At 40.8% G+C, this 21,666-nt stretch overlaps 2 protein-coding genes across 2 annotated transcripts in view; both read right to left on the reverse strand.

Annotated features, from left to right (window-relative positions):
* The window catches only part of COQ8A (coenzyme Q8A), a 56,269-nt gene extending 39,732 nt beyond the window's left edge, over nt 1-16,537 (reverse strand). Inside the window, exon 1 of the mRNA XM_031967016.1 lies at nt 16,418-16,537. The gene's annotated coding sequence lies outside the window, so the exon portion shown is untranslated. The remainder of the gene's footprint in view (nt 1-16,417) is intronic.
* A 259-nt stretch (nt 16,538-16,796) lies between these two features.
* LOC116423642 (TATA-binding protein-associated factor 2N-like) lies at nt 16,797-20,409 on the reverse strand. The gene is made up of 3 exons (XM_031968697.1): nt 20,381-20,409; nt 17,637-17,921; nt 16,797-17,515 (listed from the first exon to the last, which is right to left on the reverse strand). Exons 1-3 carry the CDS (start codon nt 20,407-20,409, stop codon nt 17,050-17,052), a joined length of 780 nt encoding a protein of 259 aa, XP_031824557.1. The 3' UTR covers nt 16,797-17,049.
* Nucleotides 20,410-21,666: the final 1,257 nt, after the last annotated feature.

Raw genomic sequence — 21,666 nt, forward strand, 5'->3', positions numbered from 1 at the left:
TCGGTGAGGGCACCGAGGATGTACGAGGGATGCTGAGGAGGTAGAACTGACAAGAACTGGCAGATAGAAGACTAGACAAAGGGGAGGAGTCCTCAGGATGAGCCTAAGGACTTGGGTGACCTACACTCTCCTCACCTTAACATGGGGACAGCAACTGCAGTGCTACACAGCTCCAAAGAAAGCACTTTGTAAATCCTAAGTCACTCTGGACCACAAAGCAGAGGGAGCTGTAAAATACTGGGGAAAGTCCTAACAAGCAACACAGGGATAAAGAGAAACCAAGCTGTCTGCCAAGGGGCCCTCACAGATATCCCCATGGTGTCCTTTCCAAAGAGACTGAAACTAGGTAAGTCAGTGCAGCCTGGAGCTCAGGAGAAAAACAAGTTCTCAGCAGCAAAAGCCAAGAGAAAGGCCTCCCATGGAGGGAACAGTCCTAGTACCTGCTCACTCAAGAAAGCCGGACAGAAAGCTCTTGCAGTCTCCACACCATTCTTTCCTGCTCACCATTTTGCAATAAGAATGCCAGGGCCCAGGAGATGGAGGTCACACGGCTAAAAGGACCCACCACATACCATCCCCGTGGGGAGCTTTGTAAAATTAGACTGAATTAGTTCAGAGCCTTGCCCGTAATAGAAATGTCACAAATATTTGTTTAACTAAATTTATTAAAATGATCTAAGTTGCTTCTCTATATAAACAGATGGAGTGGCTTTTTATTTCTGGACTTCAGCCTAGGACAGCTCAACTAACTCCCTTCCTATTGGAGCAGACACTTTTATTTTGGGAATGGATTGTGTGGTACAGTAAGAATTAGATGTGTCACATTTTCCCCCTTCATTTGGGGGGTAATGGGGAAAGGAAAAGGGAGGGGCAGGAGACAGGGGCTTAAGAGGGGTCGTTGTTTACGGTATTATGTGTCCAAAGCCTAGCCACCTGGCTTTGACAACAGCACATGGGCTAATGAGACTAGCAAAGGTGCCTGCTCCAGAGGCCCTGAGGGAGGCAAGAGACTTCTGATTCACTCCAACCATCTGGCTTGGACTCCTCTCAACATTTACCATGTGTCCATGTCAACACAGAACTAACTTTCTTCTTTAAAAAGCTAACCACACTGACCAAGGTCACCCTATCATATATCCTGCACTCTGGCTTCTGTTCCCCCTCCTCTAATGAAACGGTATTCTCAGAGGTCACAAGGCAGATCACAAAATAGAATCTGAACCTTAGCACTGGAATGGCCCTTGGCAATCTAGTCCAAGTACTCTACTTTAAAGGTGAGGCATCTAAAGTCCCTTGTCCAAGATCGTGCATGGTCACAAAGTTACCAATCAGTGGCAGAACAAGTTTAAACTGTAGGGTCTATATTCTTAGTGCACACACCAGCTACTTATGCCTCCTGTGCCAAATTCTAAATGATAAAGTAATCTTTTCCACCATCTTCTCTTCCCTTGTCATCTCATCTATACTCGCACAATTAACCCCCATTTTCACTCTTCTTGAGCTCATCTACACTCATTTTGGGGTTTCTATGATTAAAAAAAAAAAACTCAGAACAGGAAGAAAGGTCCTCGGGGAGCTCACTCTCATCCACACAACTAACCTTTACAGTTTTCTGTCATGTCATCTAAATCTTTGTCCAAGGAACAGGTAAAAATCTTGAATATAGCAGGGCCCAAAATAGATCCCCATGACACTGTTAATTACCTTGCAGTTTGACATCAATACATTAACCATCACTAAATCTAATTTTTCTAAAACAAGTTCTGACTACTACCTGGATTAGAATCCAGTTCACATCTGTCTTGTTCAAATGCTCTGCTAAAATACAAATATAGCATGTGTGTACCATTCCCCAATCTACCAGTCTAGGAAGTCCAGCCAAAAAAAAGAAAGGAAGTTCATCGAACATGTAGTAATGGTTGCTGTTTCTCTTCCCAAGTACATATAAACCATCTCTTAATTAACAAGTTAAAGAATTTTTGCTAAGATTTAACTATATTTTCTGCCACATATTTTGATCTCTTTGACCACTCTTTTGACAGCTCCTTTGAAATTAAACCATCCACTGTCGACCCTTCCAGTAGTACAGGAGAAAGAAAGAATGATGAACTGGCTATCGAGACCAGAGTTCTAGTTCTGACTCTAAGATGCCAAGTGACCTTGGCCATGTCAGCTGTTGCAGAGGATGTTAATGATGCCAGCTACCACTCGGTGCAAACAGGTTGGCTTTTAACAAGATCTCCCATCCAAGAATAACAGAGCACTAAGGAGGGAGTCAATATTTTAGGGTTAAGGCAGAAATTAATCAACAAGCATTTATTAATGGCCTACTACATACAAGGCACTTTGCTAGATACTGTTAGAATAAGAATAAAGAATGAAAGAATGCCCACTTATAAGAAGCTTACATTCAAATGGGAGAGATATACTTATTTTAAAAATGTGCACCAGAGAGAGGACTGTGGGAACTGAGTGTGGATCATAACACAATATTTTCATTCTTTTTGTTGTTGCTTGCTTGCATTGTTTTATTTCTCTTTTTTTCCTTTTTGATCTGATTTTTCTTGTGCAGTATGATAATTGTGGGCATATGTATAGAAGAATTGCACATGCTTGACATATATTGGATTACTAGGGGAGAGGATGGGGAAAAGGAAGGAGAAAAACATTTGGAACACAAGGTTTTTGCAAGAATGAATATTGAAAATAAAAAAGCTTTAATAAAAAAAGAGAGAAGATTGGGAAAAAATGTTAGGATCTGAAAAGAAATCCACAGGTTCCCAAGGATGCCACTATTGATCATCATATAGAAAGAATCTTTTTTTATTAATTATATTTTAAACATTTCACTATTTTTCTCTCCTTTGTCAGTACTGTCCATGTCCAGATTTCTTTTTCTCAGACCAGAATAAGTGGGTTTCAGCATTAAAATTAACTAAATTATCCATTATACATCATTATTTAATATTTTGATATTCAGAAAAGCAAGGGAGAAAATAACATCCCAAAGGAAAATGAAGATCAACAGTGTAAAATGCTGTTAAAAAGCATTTTAAAAAGAAAATGAGAGCTGATAAAAATATTCCATTTGTCAATAAAGATATCATTGGTGGGAAAAATGTGTAGCATAAAATGAATACAGAAAAATTCATACAAAGTAATTAAAGACAAAGTACTTCAGAAAAGAAGGCACTAACATTTGGGGGAGATGAGGAAAAGCTTCATTCAGAAGATCAAAGAAGATTCTCAAAATAAAAGGGCAAAACAAATTCTGCCTATCTTCTTTCCACTCATATGTAATTTCTAGGAAAGTAATGTGATCATCTCTATACTTACTTCATAGGATCACTGAGAAGGTCACATAAAAGAAGGTATTTAAACACACTATAAATTCTCAAGTACAATATAGTGTGAGTTGAAATTAATACCTAATACTTACCAACAGAAATCTAAGGGGATCAAAGTCTCCTCTAGAGAATTATCCTGCTCTTCAGTCTCAGAAAACAAAAAGAGAACAAGGCAAAGAGGGAAACCAAAATATCCCATCCCTCCATTATGATACCCTTCTTTCCTTCTGTCTCGCCCTCCCTCTCTGTCTTATTTCTCCCTCCCCTCTTCTGGGAGTCCTTAACTTTTGTGATATTATGGATCACCTTAGCAGCTTATAGCATTTGCCTATTTCCATTTTTACATTTGGGCTGTTCATCTATAGGGGCTTATTATTTGGTACACAGTATAAGATGCTTATCTGAACCCACCTTCCCCATATCAGATTGCTTTCTATTTTTCTCTATATTAAATGTTTTCCTACTTTTTTTAGCCAGTATCATTTTTGATGGCTTTATATTAGTTTTCTATCTAATAATACTGACATTTTCATTCCTAATTTCATAATTTGCTTTAAATTTAATTATTACTCCAAATAATTTTATTATTTTATTACTTCCATAAGGTAACCCTTCAGTAAAGTCATTGGTAGAGTATTAAATCTGTAAATTAGAGAATGTTATTGTTTTTATTTAACAAGGCCTACAAAAAAAAAAGCAATAATTGATATAAATAGCTGCTCACAGTTTTGTTTAAATCCATGTGTCTTGGTAGATTAATTCCCTAATGTTTTACATACTTTGGGAATAATTTTGAATGGAAATTTCTATAGTTTCTGTTAAAATTATATAAAATGCTAAAATTAATATTATTTTGCATCTTGCTCAACTAGCATTTACTATTCAGCTAACATTTACTACAAAGGTAAAGAACAGTCCTAGTTTTCAAAGAGCTCATAATCTGATGGGAGATATGCATAAACAAATTGTATAAATAAGAGCTATATATATAAATACATAGATATACAAATATGATAAATTACACATAATCTTAGAGGGTAGGCACTAAAATTAAAGAGAATTAGGAATGGTTTCTTATAGGAGTTGGCCATCTAGCAGAGAAACTACAAAATCTTGGATTTTTAAAAAATTTCCCTATTTGTTGTGAATTTACCTTGTTTATTTTTTTATTTTTACCATCTAATTTTCATTTCTTTTGGAATCTCCTATCTGGTTTATTGATTTTGGTAAACAAAACAAAGCTCTTTTGGAAATAGTTATCAATTCAAGACTCTAATTTAATTTTTTTTTCTCCTCTAATTTTCAAGATTTTTTTTTTTTTGTATTTGTTTCAAGGGTAACTTATTGACTTCATGTTTAGTGGTGATGAAAACGGGGACAGTTTCAAGCTCAGGAGAGCCAGCAAAAATGCCAAGAGTTGGAAAATGGAAGAGGCTACCGGGGTCTGTGGAGCTGAATAAGTAGTAAGAATTCTGTCAAGGTAGGAAAGGGCAAGGTTATGACAGCTTTCAAAGCCAAAGAGGATTTTACATTTGATCCTAAAGGTAATATGGCATACTTGAAATAAGCAGGAGGCCTGGGGAGAAGCATATGGTTAGATTCATACTTCAGTAAAATCAATTTGATAATTAAACAGAGAATAGAACATAGGAGATTTGAGAAAGGGAGTTCTACCAGGAGGTGTCAGGAGGACACCATCAGAGCCTGGGCTCTTTTAATCATCTTGAGCAATGTCCCTGTGGTTCTCCAAGGAGTTCTCTATGTGGAAACATCATGTAATCTACAAATGGGGTAATTCTGCATCTCTGGTCAAGGTCTCTTCCCTTTTTTGAAGATGAGTGGGCAGGGGGCTACTTCTAACATTTCTGTGGTATTACTATAGCAATGGGAGAGGAACATTGTACTACCCTTGTCCTTAATGGAAACATTTCCAGTGTGTCTCCATGGTAAATAACACTAGCTCCTGGTCTTTGATTTTTTAAAAATCTATTACTTTGATCATATTAAGATAAAGAGTTTTTGCATGCCTATTTCTTACAGGGTTTTTAGACTAAATGAGTGGTATATTTTGTCAAAAATTTTCAGTGTATGTAGTGCGATAATCATGGTTTTTGTTAATCATATTTTCCTAATTTTTCTAATGTTGAACATTTGTGTCTGTTATAAACAAAATTTAATTATAAAAAAATGTTTTAATGTACTTTTATAGACAATTAAAATTGTATTTAAAATTCTTACAATAGCATTAGAAATGTTGGTTTATAATTCATCTTTTTTATATGTTCCTTGTATCAATATTAGTACTATAATTATTTTATAAAAGGAGTTTGATAGAGCATCTTCCTTATTGAGAACAATTTTGTGGCATATTTAATTTTTTAAAATATTTAACAAAATTTGCATGTTTGGTTTAGAGGATTTTTTGATAATTTGTTTATGGATTGATTTCCTCCTAATATTCAAGTATTTAATATCTATTTCTTGTTATTTTAAGTTTTATTTATATATGCTTTGTATAATACTCTTCTATTTCCTTTAAAAACTCTTACTTTCATAGATATGTACTTAAATATAGTAATTTATGATTTAAAAAATTTTCCCACTGTTCATTGTGAATGTACCTTATTTATTTTTTATTTTTATAATCTGCTTTTTTTCCCTTTGGGAATCAAATTAGTAGTTTCTTATTGATTTTATTAAACAAAACAAAGCCCTTTCTGGAAATGGCTATCAATTCAAGTCTATAATCTTAATTTTCTTTCTTTTCTAATTTTCAAGATTTCTCTTGTGCTTGTTTCAAAGTTAATTTATTGACTTTACAATTTCTAATTCATGCTTAGTTAATTTTGTTTTTCTAATTTAATTAGTGTTTTCAAAAATAAACATTTTCCTCTGAGGATAGTAATTTGCTATGTTCCATAAATTTATGTATGCTGTCTCAAAGTTATCATTCTTTTTAATATTATTATTTCTATGATTTAAGACAGCATTTCTTAGTCTCTATTTGGGTCTGTACATTTTATTTATCATGCTTATGAAGTTATATTCTATAGATGTTGGGCTTGTTTTTTCTGACTTTTATATACAAGAACATGAACCATTTTGGAAGGCTAAAACCAAAGGGTATTCTTTAATATTCGCATTCAGAAATCACCTCAAGTCTTTCAGCTCCAATTTTTCCAGATATCTGCTCAATCTTCTTTTTGATTATATGGTGAATATTCATTCAAGTCTCCTGTGCATACTGTATTAATATTACTGTCTCTTCTATGCCATTAGTGTTACACAAATTTGATTATTGCATTGTTTCATTATCTCTAGTATTTTGAAATGTAGATTTTTGGGGGGCAAATTTTTATAAATTTGTAAATTTACTAAATTTAATTGTTGCCTTGTCTGAGATCATGATGGTACTGCCTGCTTTTCAGAATTTGTTTGGGGCAAGATTCATTTTATTCCAGAATCTCATTTTTACCATGTGTATCTTTTCAGGTTTTTCTTTAATGCAGCAAATTATCAGGGTTTGTTTTCTTATTCATTTTTCATTTTCTCTGTCATTTCATTAAGAAGTTTAAATCATTCACATTAAATGTTATAAGTGTTAAATCTACATTTTATTAAGTTTTTAACCTCCAATGTTAAATCTTAGTTTTGTTTGGTTTACACAAATCTAATCGTAGTCTCCTCCCATGGATTCCTAAATTCTCAACCCTACCCAATTTCCATTTTTTTTTTTTTTTTTTTTTTAGTTTCCTTTAGTTTGGATTGACATTCTTTTTCCCTCCCTCCCACACATAAGGCTATTCATTTCCTCCCTGACATCTCTCCTATCTCTTAGTTTGAGTAGCATTCTTTTATTTTATCCCTGTCCCAAAATTGTTAAATTCAATGGGAGATAATAGAGCTGAAGAGAGGCAAAAATACTGTATCTTAAATAATGGGACGCAGTCCTTTCCTTGCTCTTTTCTTTTTCAATATTATAGTTATGTATATCCCAATTTTTCTTTATCAAAAATTTATTAAGATACTGATCCTTCTTAGTATATTTTGGTTGCCTATGTGTTTATTTTTTTAAAGTTATAATCCTAATGTCAGAATATGTTCTCACCATTTATTTGTAAGCTTACTCTATTTACCCAATTGCTCAGATGAATGCCCCTGCAGACCCAGAAATTCCATCCCTAAAGGAGTTCTAAGAAATATAATCCCTTCTTAGAAAAGTTCTCCTTAAGTGTTCATTCTCTTCTGAAGTGATTTGTTTTAAGTTCCCAATCAACCAGCTGTCACTCTTTTTCAAACAAGTCCAAGTCAAATGTCATTTGTTCTAAATTCTCCACTTTGTCTTAATGATTTCTTCTTACTTGGTTTCCACCCCTGTTTCTTTTATTTCTTCTTTTAATTCTTTTATGGCTATTCAGAAATATTCAGGAAGTTCTTACAGTTGACCCACTGTGATAGGAGAGAGGGGAAGAGAGCTCCCCTTTCTTCAGGAATGTCCTTGTGTATTTCCCTCAGTCTGCAATACTTACTCATCGGGCTGGCTGATCATTATGACTATTTTATCAAACTTCTGCTGGTTCTTGCGTAAAGCAGATCCTTTATCTGCTCTTCTTTTCAGAAGTCCCTCTCACTTCTGTACAAGCTTCTGCTCTGAAGCAAACTCCCATTCACTGTTGACCAGATCACTTGGATTAGACTAGTTAGTTCTATGACCTCCTTCCACTGTGGCCTGGGTCACGTCTAAGAGGAGACTCGATCCCAGGGAATAATCAAAGGCAGCACTCTCCATCCACAATAAAAAAAAAGACTCAAAAAAGCACTAGTGCCAATCAGACAACAAGCAAATATTAAGTGCCTAACATGTGCCAGACATTATGCTAAGTGCTGAGGAAACAAACACTCCCACCAGCTCAATCTTTTGCTTAGTATGATCTATTTTAAAAGACAATATTAGAAAAGAGTGGTGTCATGTCTGAAGACTTTGCTTTAAATAGCTAAACATTAAGTTTAACCTTTATTGCTTGTTTGCTGTTAAGGAAGAGTTAGTAGAAAATGATTACAGTTTAAAAAATACACTAACAAAACCCAAAAATAAAAAGTTTACATAAATTCTCCTCCCTCCCTAGACAATAGAGAAAAAACATGACCTTGAGATTTGCTCCCTTCTGCCCCTGGCATCAATGTAAAGTTTTTAGAAAGGAATAAAAAGAAACTGAAACAGAAGAGACAGTTTTTTCTCAAAAAGAAAATTTGCACCCTGTTAATTAAATCTGGATTACAAGTCTGAACAAGAAAAGTACAGGTAATCTGAATTAAAATAAGATAATCAACTATGATTTTATCTAATGTTCTAAGGCGGTAAACATGACAAAGAGCAAGAGTACTTCTTTTAAAACTACAGAAAGCCTCGAAATGTTTGTTTAAAGTCCAGTCAAACAGTAACCACTCCTCCCTAAGAGTTATAAGGCAATTTATTCATACCTTCCTTCACCCTCCTTTTGAGCTGGGAATGATGCCAATGAGAAAACCTGCCAAGCAATGAAATTCTGCTGTTAACACTCTTTGGATTTTTAACTTTAAACAAGTCAAAGTTTTTACGGGAATTTCTCAAACCAAAAAATAAAACTTGGGGAACCATGAGCTGAGCAGGGAGGTCAATCAGCTATCTCCTGGATAACTGAGAATGATGATCAGTGTATGCTCTCCATAAAAGAAAGCAGATAATTAGAAGTACAAAAACTGCAAAAATCAATTTGAAAAGAAGTACAATATGCCATCATCCTTTGTATATAAATGGGTGTTAACCTTCCCTCACCTCCACAGAAAATGAAGGAAGAGGAGTTATTCAGAGTTAAACAACTGCTATAATATCAGTTCTCAATCTATGGTCTCAGCAATCCCTAGGGATCCCAGAGATCCTTTCAGGGGTCTCTGCAAGGCCAAAACTATTTTTATAATAACACTAAAATTTTATTTCCATTTTTCACTCTCACTTTCTTGTGAGTATAGGATGATATTACAGAAGCTACATAACTTGTGAATTAAAGATGTATCTGCAAATACAAACAATGAGTTACTATCTCCCCTGCAGAACTGTACTTCTGTAAATGAACAAGTTTATAGATGTGATTGGACTTGCTGTTTTGCTTATGTTCTTCTGATAACAGTACTAAGTAATCATCAAAGATCTCCTTATGTGAATGCTTAGCCACAATTAATGTGGCAGTCAAACATTACAAGCAAAGAATATTTTTTTTTGAATCTGATAGTTTACCCAGGAACAATTTTAACAGACAATACAAAAGCAATTTGCAATTTATGTTTGCCTCTCTTCACTAAACTTTAAAAAAATATGGTTGTTTTTCCTACACATGTGACAGATTTGTTATTTTAAATGAATCAATGTTTTAAAATTTTCATCAATTTAAATTTCTAAGGCATTAAAAGTCTTGAAAAGGACAACCCTCATAAACAAAAAGCACTCTTTAGCCATTTTTAAGAGGGTAAGGAACCAAAAAGTCTTGAGTACCACTGTGCTACAGAGTAATTACTTTAGTTACAAGCAAGATGACCTTGGTCTCTCTGGACGTACAAGTTTAGAGTTTGGGAGAGGGGGGTTGAGGATGACCCCAATTCTAACAAAACCAAAGGAATTCTGAACTCTGGAGTGCAAAGATGCCTCACTTTCAGAGAAGAGTCCAGGCTGACAGTTGGAAAGCACAATGGAGCCCAGACTACTCTGACGTCCTCAGCTTTCTGGTCTATCACAAGCCATGTCTCCTTTCAGAAGCAGAGAGAAAGCTGTCCATATCCACCCAAGCCTACCCATCATCTCCCCCACACACACTCCTGGTCAGTCTCCAGCCAAGCACACTCAGCTTGGGCTCCCCAGCTCCAAGGTCCTTCTTGCCAGTCTCTTTTGAAATCCTACCCTTCTATAAGAATTTACTGTTTGATAAAAATTGCTGGGAAAATTGGAAACTAATATGGCAGAAACTAGGCACTGATCCATACTTAACACCGTACACCAAGATAAGGTCAAAATGGGTTTGTGACCTAGGCATAAAGAATGGGATTATAAATAAATTAGAGGAACACAGGATAGTTTACCTCTCAGACCTGTTGAAGAGGAAGGAATTTATGACCAAAGAAGAACTAGAGATCATTACTGATCACAAAATAGAAAATTTTGACTATACCAAACTGAAAAGTTTTTGTACAAAACAAAACTAATGCAGACAAGATTAGAAGGGAAGCATTAAACTGGGAAAATATTTTTACAGTCAAAGGTTCTGATAAAGGCCTCGTTTCCAAAATATATAGAGAACTGACTAATTTATAAGAAATCAAGCCATTCTCCAATTGATAAATGGTCAAAGGATATGAACAGACAATTCTCAGATGAAGAAATTGAAACTATTTCTAGCCATATGAAAAGATGCTCCAAGTCATTATTAATCAGAGAAATGCAAATTAAGACAACTCTGAGATACCACTACACACCTGTCAGACTGGCTAGAATGGCAGGAAAAGATAATGGTAAATGTTGGAGGGGATGTGGGAAAACAAGGACACTAATACATTGTTGGTGGAATTGTGAATACATCCAACCATTCTGGAGAGCGATTTGGAACTATGCTCAAAAAGTTATCAAACTGTGTGTAACAGCAGTGTTACTACTGGGCTTATATCCCAAAGAGATCATAAAGAAGGGAAAGGGACCTGTATGTGCATGAATGTTTGTGGCAGCCCTTTTTGTAGTGGCTAGAAACTGGAAACTGAGTGGATGCCCATCAGTTGGAGAATGGCTGAATAAATTGTGGTATATGAATGTTATGGAATATTATTGTTCTGTAAGAAATGACCAACAGGATGATTTCAGAAAGGCCTGGAGAGATTTACATGAACTGATGATGACTGAAATGAGCAGGACCAGGAGATCATTATATACTTCAACAACAATACTATATGATGACCAATTCTGACGGACTTGGCCATCCTCAGCAATGAGATCAACCAAACCAGTTCCAATGGAGTAGTAATGAACTGAACCAGCTACGCCCAGAGAAAGAACTCTGGGAGATGACTAAAAAACCATTACATTGAATTCCCAATCCCTATATTTTTGCCCACCTGCATTTTTTATTTCCTTCACAAGCTAATTGTACAATATTTCAGAGTCTGATTCTTTTTGTACAGCAAAATAACGGTTTGGTCATGTATACTTATTGTGTATCTAATTTATATTTTAATATATTTAACATCTACTGGTCATCCTGCCATCTGGGGGAGAGGGTGGGGGGAAGGAGGGAAAAAAATTGGAACAAGAGGTTTGGCAATTGACAATGCTGTAAAGTTATCCACACATATGACCTGTAAATAAAAGGCTACTAAAAAATTTAAAAAAAAAAAAAAGAGAGACTTATGCCCTTGTATCTCCACCATGTAACACACAGTAATAGTTGTTTGCAAAATTGAATGTGTGCATTAACCTTTTTTGAAATGCACAGTTATACTGCTATGATGAATAAAAACAACTTCAAAAAAAAAAAAAAAAAAAGAAAGAAATCCTACCCATCTGCGAAGACCCAAGGCCCTGAAGGACCCTGAGGCTCCTTTCTCCAGGGCCTTCCCTGGTCAGTGCCCTCTCCCCGCCTCTAGAAGAGAACGAAGATGGTTCTACTTGAGGACAGAAGCCCCGGACCAAGTCTAACCTCATCCTATGAGGTTTGGGTCAGGAGACTCTGAGGCAGGAGCTGAGGACAGTTTCCAGAACTTTTAACATCACTTCAGATGCAACCAGGCAGAGCGCGGCACAATGGCTACAGCGCTGGTCTCAGAAGCAGCAAGTCCTGAGTTCAAGTCCCCCCTCTGACAGGCAATGGCCTATGTGCCGAGCAAGTGACTCGATCTCTAGCATTCTAAGATTCTATGTTGCAGAGCAGGTGAAATTATGCATTTTTTAGAGAGAGTCCATAACAGGGAAATCATAGGTTCCCCCCCAAAAAAAAGTATCATGTATATAAAAAAAAAGATAGAAATACATTTTTCTTGAATCCTTTGATACTTTATACTACATAATAAAATAGGTGGTAAAAATATTCCCCACTCTCCATTTTCTGAAATAAAGACTTTTATACAGGACAGCTTGGTAGTGCAATGGAGAGTTCAGGGCCTGGAGTCAGGAAATCCAGCCTCTGGATACACACACTGGATACACAGCTAATGTGTGACCCTAGATAAATCACTTCACCCTGTTTACCTCAGTTTCCTCACCTGTAAAACGAGCATCAGGGCCAAAACACTGCCAACAAAAACCAAACAGGGTCCCACAGAGTTAGGCCTGAAACCACTCAACAACAAATGCATGGAGTGGGCTGAATTAATCACCAGACTTGACATAAGAGCCTGAGCCACAGACCTAGAATAGTGCTTTGCACTCTGGGAGATGATAAATGAAAAAAATATCTGTTGACTGATAGAAAGTTACTTATTGGGCCTATTTTGGGCTTATAGAAATCCTTAATGCAGGCTTTCCTGAGAAAGTTTGTATTTTAAGAAGAATATCCTGTCCCCATCATCAGGCACAGCAACTAGATACCCTGCAGGCAGGTGCCGAGTCTATTTCTGTCAAGAAAGAATTAGGGGAGCTCCTTTAGGACCTTATCCTCACCTCTACCCCAGTATCTCCTTCTTGGACAAAGGGCTCTGTGTCATTCTTGAGTGAGTTTTTAACAGGAACGCTGGCACTCTTTTCAGAGGCTACAATCAAATCAAGACATCTCTAATTGCATGTGGCTCTTATTTCATCCAGTAACAAAAACGACTGTGGTCCAGGCTCTTCATGGAAAATTATTCTGCTATGTCTGGAGTGTCCCAGTAATAGATTCCTCACACTGGGGGAAAGGGCCATCAACCCTCTCCTCTCATAGTTCTTATGTGGAGAGTTGAAGCTGATCAAGAATTAACCTGATAACTCATGTGAAAACCCTTAATAAATAGTGAAAAGATTAATAAGCTCCAAGGAAATTGAAGATAATGTGTAAGATGGTATTTTTTCTTGTACAAAGTATAACTATGCTCTTTTATCATATAAGTGCTAGTTACTGTGGTGGTAATGATGATGATGATGATGATGAGAAAACTGAGACCCACAGAAGGGAAATAAAAAGTAAAGTCAAGTTTTTTTCTGCCCCACTATCCCCCAATCTAATTACCCCAGCTTGAAGCATCAAGTTATCTAGATCGCCTATGTGCCACCATCCAGCCCCATTGAGCTCCTGACAAGCTATGCTAACTGGAATATATAAAAAGTACAGATTTTTTTTTCTGACTGCCCTAAGCTTTAGAAAACACATTTAAGGCCCTTGCTTCTTTCTGACAAAGCTTGACCTCTCCCACATCATCCCCAACAGAGCCAGAGATAGAAGAGTTAAGAAGACACCAGGATGACCCATCATCTATAGAGAGCTGAGAGATAACAGTGTATTTTCTACCAGTACTGACTTAAATGGCTAGTATTACCCACTTTACCTTATATACTATTTCTTAGCAGTGAGTGTTAAGACTGTAATATCCTTAAGAGAAGAGAGAGAGATTTTAGGAGAGAGAAACTTTAATATATACAATTTACCCACTGAGGTGCTCAATAAAAACTTTTTTTTGAAATTTTGGCTTCCATTTAGACAAGTTATAGGCATACCTGAAACAAAAAAGGAGAGATTTTCATGATAGTATATCACCCTCCCCACCAAAAGATGTGCATGCTGACTTTCCCGTAGAAGTATCCCTGGTGTTCTCATTTTGTGATTTCCACCAGATCTTCCTTACTCTGTATATATTACAGATATGTTGACATTATTGTTGTCTTTAACTACAGAAGGGAAGCTAACAAGAGTTAACACATAATTTTTTTGGGGGGGTCTCCTTTCTTCCCTACAACATTTAAGTCTTCACAAGTTTCTCTGAATCAATAACAACAAAATGAAGAACTGGTCACTTATTCATCACAAACACAAAACTCTGTAAGAGAAATTCAACTCTTATTCTTCCCATGGAGGACTGCTTAGAAAACCTTAAGAAGACTGCCCGTACTCTCAGCTACAGAAACGTTCCTTTCCTTTGGGTCAAGCCTTAAGCTAGTTAATATGCCAGGGCACCCATTCTGCCCAGAGCAACAGCAGCCTCATTACTTTGGGGGGGGGGGGGAACATTGACTCTGTGCCAGAGAACATCAGGAGAGTTTCAAAAGTTTCAAAATGTGCCTATTTCACTGGCTACAATAACATTGCTTTTACCCATTTCACCAGGTGCAAAAGTCACAATTGCAACCTAAGCCTAAAGTCCCACCCAAGGGCACTTTCCAGACATTTCCAGACTTCAGACCTAATCCTCTCCTCTTTTTTTCCATTCTCTTCTTGAATCCTCCATTAGATCTAGAAAAGAGTCCTTGAAGGCTTGAGAAAAGTCATGGTAAAATAGAACAGAATAAAGCAGAGGAAAGAGCACTGGATTTGAAAATCAAGAGGCTTGGATTCAAAACCCAGCTCTCCCACTTACTTCTCATGTACCCAAGCCAAATCAATTAAATTCCTTGAGGCTAAGCTTCCTCTTTTGTAAAATAAAAGAAATGGATGGATAACAATAGAGGTTGCTAACCTAAGTTCCAGGAACTTTTTTTTTTTTTTTTTAATATTTTTTGGTAACTATTTTGACACAATTTCTTTCCTTTTTTAGTCCTGTATCATTTACATTAAATATTTAGAAACATTCTGACATTTTAAACTTTTAAAGAGTTTTAAATCATACTCTGAGAAAGTCAGCTTCACCAGACTGCCTGAGAGATTCCACACGCACACAAGAACTCGGTGAAATCCCTCCTATCTACGAATCCATGATTCTAAGTGGGCACACGCGGCCTTCTCACTTATCTCGCGGGACACCACTTTCCCTGCTACTCCTGAAACCTCTCCACGGCCACTCTGCCCTCTCCCTCCTCTCCCCCTGCTACTCCTGAAACCTCTCCACGGCCACTCTGCCGTCTCCCTCCTCTCCCCCTGCTACTCCTGAAACCTCTCCACGGCCACTCTGCCGTCTCCCTCCTCTCCCCCTGCTACTCCTGAAACCTCTCCACGGCCACTCTGCCCTCTCCCTCCTCTCCAAGGAAGAACATTCCTGTCAGTTTCGCTAAGTCTCTCAGCCAGACCCGCGACAGCACGACAAGCAGCAGGTTCAGGTGCTCGGGCAGGAAGGAGGCTCTCTCTGGCGGGGACTCTGCTCCACTCCTTCACCCACGGCCACGGAGCGGTGCGGCGACTCGGGGCACCACACGGCCTCCAAGAACCACGCATCTGAGGCATCCTTAAGGCGCGCGGTTCCCCACAAGCTTCCCCCAGCCCCTTCTCCCCCCCCCCGCCCCCCGGGCAGTGCATGCATTTCCATTCCCCTGGGGAGAAAACGGCCTTCTTCCCAGGCTGGACACAAAGGGTCGGAGCCAGTTCCGGGCCGCAAAGCGAAGACTGGTTTTCGGACGGGGCTCAAGCCCCAGCTCAGGAGGAGGGGAAGGTGCGCACAAAGCCTTCACCCGCGTCTCCACGAGCAGAGCGCGCCCGCTGCCGGCGCGCCCGCTGCCGGGATCTATGGCGCGGGGTGGCACGGGAAGGTGGCTGTGGCGGGCACGGCTCGCGAGTGGAGCGCCGTTCCCAGCTCCAAAAACGAAGACCAGAGCTCTTTCCTCCCGGGTAACCCCCGGGGTTGGGCGTCACGCGACAGGGCGCCCCTCCGACCCTGGGCCTGGAGCCGGAGAGACAGGGACCCTCGGCGCCGCCCCCGGGCGCGGGGGCGGAAGGAGAAAGAACCCGGCTCTCTCCGACCCGGCTGGCGGCAGCGCGTGGGGTCCCCGGGCTGGGCCGAGGCCACCCTACGCCTGCCAGCTGCGTGCTGCTCCCGCGGGCGTCCCCGGGCACGGAGAGGAGGCGGACGCCAGAGGCGGCGGCAAGGGCTCGGAGGCTGCGGCAGAGATGCTTTTCCCTTCCGCGGCGCGTGCAGCGGGCGGGGGGCTGCAGCCTTACCTGGGATCAGGGACAGGGTCAGCAGCCCGCCTCCTGCTCCGCCGCCCGCGACCGCGGCGCACCTGCCCGCGCACTGTCACCCTCCCGCTCGGCACTGTGGGACCTGCACGCGCTCCCGGGTATGTTTACCAACTCCACAGACGCCGCGCGAGACCCTGGGGCGGCCTGAAGCCCCGCCCCTCAGGGCCGCTCCGATTGGCTGCGCTGCTGTCTCCCTCGGAACGCGGACCCGGGCAGCCGCGCACAGGAACTGGGCGAGCCGCGAGCCGCTAGTCGTCCCCGTGCCCGGACTCCCTAAGCCGGGGCCAATCAGGAGCGAAAAGGGAGGGACGCGAGACCAATGAGAGGCAACCCTTCTTGGCCGCTTCTAGCCCCGCCCCCACGCTCATCACGCCTCCCTCCCTGGCCTGTAAACAGCGTTAGGCGGTTTGCCTTGTGCAAGGGGCGGGGGTGCTAAGGCCCTTTTTCTCGCCCTCTGGGGCCTTGGTCGTTGCCATCCCTGCGGGAAGTGTTGCAAACGGCCTTAACTCGCCAGATCTTCCGTGAAGGGGAAGAGAAAAAAACATGTGCAGCGGAAACGTGTGTGTGTGTGTGTGTGTTACTGCTTCCTTCTGTCTCCTTCTTTGACTCTCCTATCTCTCCCCTCCCCCACTCAGGATCAAAGGAAACCTTCTCCGGCCTCCGTAGGACCTTTCCCGGCGGCCTCCGTAGGACCTTTCCCGGCGGCCTCCGTAGGACCTTTCCCGGCGGCCTCCGTAGGACCTTTCCCGGCGGCCTCCGTAGGACCTTTCCCGGCGGCCTCCGTAGGACCTTTCCCGGCGGCCTCCGTAGGACCTTTCCCGGCGGCCTCCGTAGGACCTTTCCCGGCGGCCTCCGTAGGACCTTTCCCGGCGGCCTCCGTAGGACCTTTCCCGGCGGCCTCCGTAGGACCTTTCCCGGCGGCCTCCGTAGGACCTTTCCCGGCGGCCTCCGTAGGACCTTTCCCGGCGGCCTCCGTAGGACCTTTCCCGGCGGCCTCCGTAGGACCTTTCCCGGCGGCCTCCGTAGGACCTTTCCCGGCGGCCTCCGTAGGACCTTTCCCGGCGGCCTCCGTAGGACCTTTCCCGGCGGCCTTCCGTAGGACCTTTCCCGGCGGCCTCCGTAGGACCTTTCCCGGCGGCCTCCGTAGGACCTTTCCCGGCGGCCTCCGTAGGACCTTTCCCGGCGGCCTCCGTAGGACCTTTCCGGGGCTCCTCTCCTCGCTGTTCTTCGAACAGCGCTCCCTCCTGCCCGCAAGCCTGCCCCCGGGCCTGCTCTTCCGCAGCAGCCCCTCTCCTTCCCTTCCGGCCTCGGCGCCCCGTCCCACTCTGCGCAGGAAGCGTCCCTCCCATTTATCCTGCACTTCTGTCTGCGCGTCGCTGTTCGGTTTTTCCCGAGAAGCCGGGAGCTGCCCGGAGGCAGGCGCTTTCTCCATCCCCAGCACGGCGCTGTCTGGCGGGCACTTAAATGCGCGCTGACGTCTTGCCTGACCCGTGTTTACAAAAACACAGCCGGGAACGGCATCGGCCGGCCCTTGGGTCTGCTTGTCCACCGTTATTAACCTCTTCGGCTTCCTCTTCCCTGACCTCGATTCCTTTTCCTAAACTCGTTGTGTACGTGAGCGGGCGTTTGTTTGACCTCAAAAATGGGGTTATAGGTTAGTTCTTCCTAAAACATTAAACCAGAAAAAAAAAAAAAAAAAAAAAAAGGTCCTTGACCCCGGGCTGTGTTCTTAGAAACGGCCGTTCTGACCAGAGCGATGGCGTGATCTATGTGGGAATCTCTGCGTTTAACCTCAGTTCACAGGGACCTGCAGCTTTTCCTAGATGGGAACTGCAATCTTGCAGGTGCACATTTCCCTGGCTCGGGAGGGGGCAAATTGATAAGCCAAACAGGACCATCATCATCCACAACAAGAAGCATTTATTAAGCTCTTATTTTGTTCGGAGAATTGAGCTAAACCCTGAGGATACAAAGAGAAGCAAAGCCAGTCCCTGCCTGCTTACATTCTAATGGGGAGATTGCATGGAAGTAACTGGTGCGGACGGTGTAAATGGAAAGTTATCTCAAAGGAAGACACCGGCAGTGGGAAGCACTGGAAATGGCTTCTTGCCATTGGGTGGGATTGGAGCTGGTTCTTCAGAGAAGCCAAGAGGGGGGGAAGTTGATTATTGTGGAGTGATTTTGAGCCACATTTGTGGTTTTCTTGGCAAAGAGAGTGGAGTGGTTTGCCATTTCCTTCTCCACACCATTTTACAGGTGAGGAAACAGAGGCAAACAAGGTGAAGTGACTCGTCCAGGGTCACACAGCTAGTCAGGGTCTGAGGTTGGATTTGAACTCCAGAGGGGCTCTGTGCACTGTACTACCCAGCTGCCCCAAGAGCGCATTTCAGATGAGAAGAACAGCAGTCTCCTTGGTCCCTTTCTTCTTCCATCAGCATGTTAATTTGTTCCATCACCTTCGGTTTCAGTAATTGTGAGCCCTATCTATCATTAAGAAAGGGTTCTTAGGAGACCTCTGGGGCCATCTAGAATAAGGACTCAATCATAGGAAGAGCCCTGGGGTATGGAGCCACTGAGTGGCTGTTTGTTCCCAGGCGTACCCATTAACCTGGGATTCCACAACTCTGTGTGAAAAGTAACTGCTGCTTAAAATATTTCCTATCTATCTCCCATTACATCCTCATTAACCAGTGGGTGAAATATCACTACTAGGTTAACACTGTATTTGGCACAGTAGCAAACCATCTTGAAACTCAATCTCTTTCAAAGAGCATTGCTAAATGTGAATGGGCAAGTATGTTTAAATAATAAACACATTTGTGTGTGTGGTTATAAGGACTACATCATTCCCTTATCGTGGTTTAAGAGGTGACCCTGAATTCTGGACTTCACATAAGAAATATTAGTATCATTGAAGTTCACTTGCACAATCACTGAAAGGTCCCCCAACCAGCTGGAAAAGTTTTAAATATGGCCTGGTGAAAGTTTCCATAACAATCCCTAGAGAACTAGCTGAGAGAGACTCATCACGAGGAGGAGAGAGACCCGTGGAGTTAGGTCCACCTCAATTGGTAGCTGTCAGTAAGTCAATAAACATTTATTTACTGACATTTATTTACTGCCTGCTAAGTGCCTGGCATTGATCCAGGTTTTCAGGATACAAAGAAAGGCAAGAGACACTTTCTACTCTCAAGGAGTTCATAACCTAGTGGAGGAGATAACATGAGAATAAATAAATACAAAGCAAGCTTTATACAAGATAAATAGGAAGAAATTAATAAATAGGAAGTAGAGGGAAGGCACTATCATTAAGGGGAGGTCAGGCAGGATTTCTATAAAAGGTAAGGCTTTTAGCTGCGATTTGAAGAAAGCCAGAAAAGCCAGGAGGTAGCAATCTTTTTTGCAAAACTTGAAAGGTTAGGGATGACTTATTATTACTACTTGCATACTCTCTTTTTTTTTTTTTTTTTTTTTTTTTTAAAGCTCATGAACATTTCTAAAAGTTGGTCTAGTGGTCAGTGTTATGTGATGCTGTCTTCATCATACTCTAATTGGAAGAGCACTAACATTCAGAAGCGCCATTAACTGGTGATGTGATTGTCACATTTAAGATCACTTCAATCTCCAAACAATGATGAAAATAGTAGTGCTTTATAAATATCTTATTTTATCCTTGCAACAATTCTGAAAGGTTAAGGCTATTATTAACCTCATTTTACAAATGAGGAAAATGAGACTGAGAGGTGAAGTCACTTGGACAGCTAATATGTAAGGCAGAATTTGAACTCGAATCTTTCTGATCCCAAGTCCAGTAGCTATGCATTTTATCCAATATCCAGCCACATAACTGCTTCTAAATCTATCATCTTATGACCTTAATTCTGATTAGCTTTTCTGGATTGTCATTTCCTCTTTTAAAATGAGGGAAATTACTTAAAGGACCTCAACCGTCGTTCTTCCAGCTCTAGCATTATGCGATCTATAAAATCTGAAGATTTAATAACGAACACCCTTTCCTTTTTGTTTTGGATGTGTGATAAGCAAACCTGCAGGTAGACAGAGCAGGCCCAGCAACTTTCAGAATTCAGCAGGCACCAGCGCCAGAGCACAAAAAGCCTGCTCAGACATTCACTGACCAAGTCTGAGGAAAGCCCCGTCCAGGCTGGCACTTGACCAACTACCAAACAGGAGAAGGTAAGGTCAACCCCAGTACAGTGGGAAATGATTAAGCACATAAAAAAAATTAGGGGTCTGAACCTGTGGGAGTTGCAATGATACTGATAATTCTTGTGTGAAATCCAGAATCCAGGGTCGCCTCTATACCACCATAAGGCAATGATGTTTAGTGGAGTATAACCACACACAAATATGTTTATTATGTAAACATATTTGTAACTCACACATTCACATAACCCATGAACAAACTGTTTTCTATGGTTTTTTTTTTCCTTCAGAATTCATGGCCAGCTAGCAGCTGCAGGCTCATTTTATCACAGCTAGGATTCAAATCCAGGTTTTTTGGATGCCAAGTCCAATATTCTTAAAAGCTTGTGTTGAATGAATAAACGGCACTCTGGGATATAAAAGGCTTTTCTCAACTGAATGTGCATCAAAGCATAGCATTTCCACCTTTTGCAGTTGTTGTTTGTTTTCTTGTATATTTTCTTATTATTTTTCCCTTTTGACCTGATTTTTCTTGCACAGCATGATTAGTATGGAAATATGTTTAGAAGGATTGTACATGTTTAACCTATATCAGACTACTTGTTGTGCAGAGGAAGGGAGGAAGGGAAAGAGGGAGAAAAATTTGGAACACAAGGTTTTGCAAAGGTAAATGTTGAAGAATGTCTTTGCATGTATTTAGAAAAATAAAATACTATTTAAGAAAATAATAAATCACATAGTAAAAAAAAAAAAAAAGCTTTCCCCATGACACACCTGTGGAATAGCATAAAAATTATTTTACAGAAGAGGAAACTGAGGCTCAGTAAGTTTAAATGACTTGTGAACAGTTCATGAATAATAAAATAAGGATTTGGATGGAGACAGAAGTGAGTAGAATGAGCAGAAGGGACAAAAATTAGTCCAGTTTGTTATGAATATAAAGTACCTGAAGAGGAGGAATTCTACAAAACCTAAAAAAGTGGATTCAGGGATGTTGCACACTAGGATTGTGGGTTTATATTTTACTGTTTTTTTTTTTTTTAAATGGGAAGCTATTGAAAGCT

Source organism: Sarcophilus harrisii, chromosome 4, assembly GCF_902635505.1.
Source record: "Sarcophilus harrisii chromosome 4, mSarHar1.11, whole genome shotgun sequence".
NCBI lineage: Eukaryota > Metazoa > Chordata > Mammalia > Dasyuromorphia > Dasyuridae > Sarcophilus > Sarcophilus harrisii.

What these genes read in the sequence shown, in the direction of transcription:
- LOC116423642 (XM_031968697.1), bottom strand. Translation starts at nt 20,409, where the DNA reads ATGCTAGAGCTGGAAGAACGACGGTTGAG. An exon ending in CTGGAAGAACGACGGTTGAG is followed by an intron (nt 17,922 to 20,380) that starts GTCCTTTAAGTA and finishes AACACGGGTCAG; the next exon opens with GCAAGACGTCAGCGCGCATT. An exon ending in AGGAGAGGAGCCCCGGAAAG is followed by an intron (nt 17,516 to 17,636) that starts GTCCTACGGAGG and finishes CCGCCGGGAAAG; the next exon opens with GTCCTACGGAGGCCGCCGGG.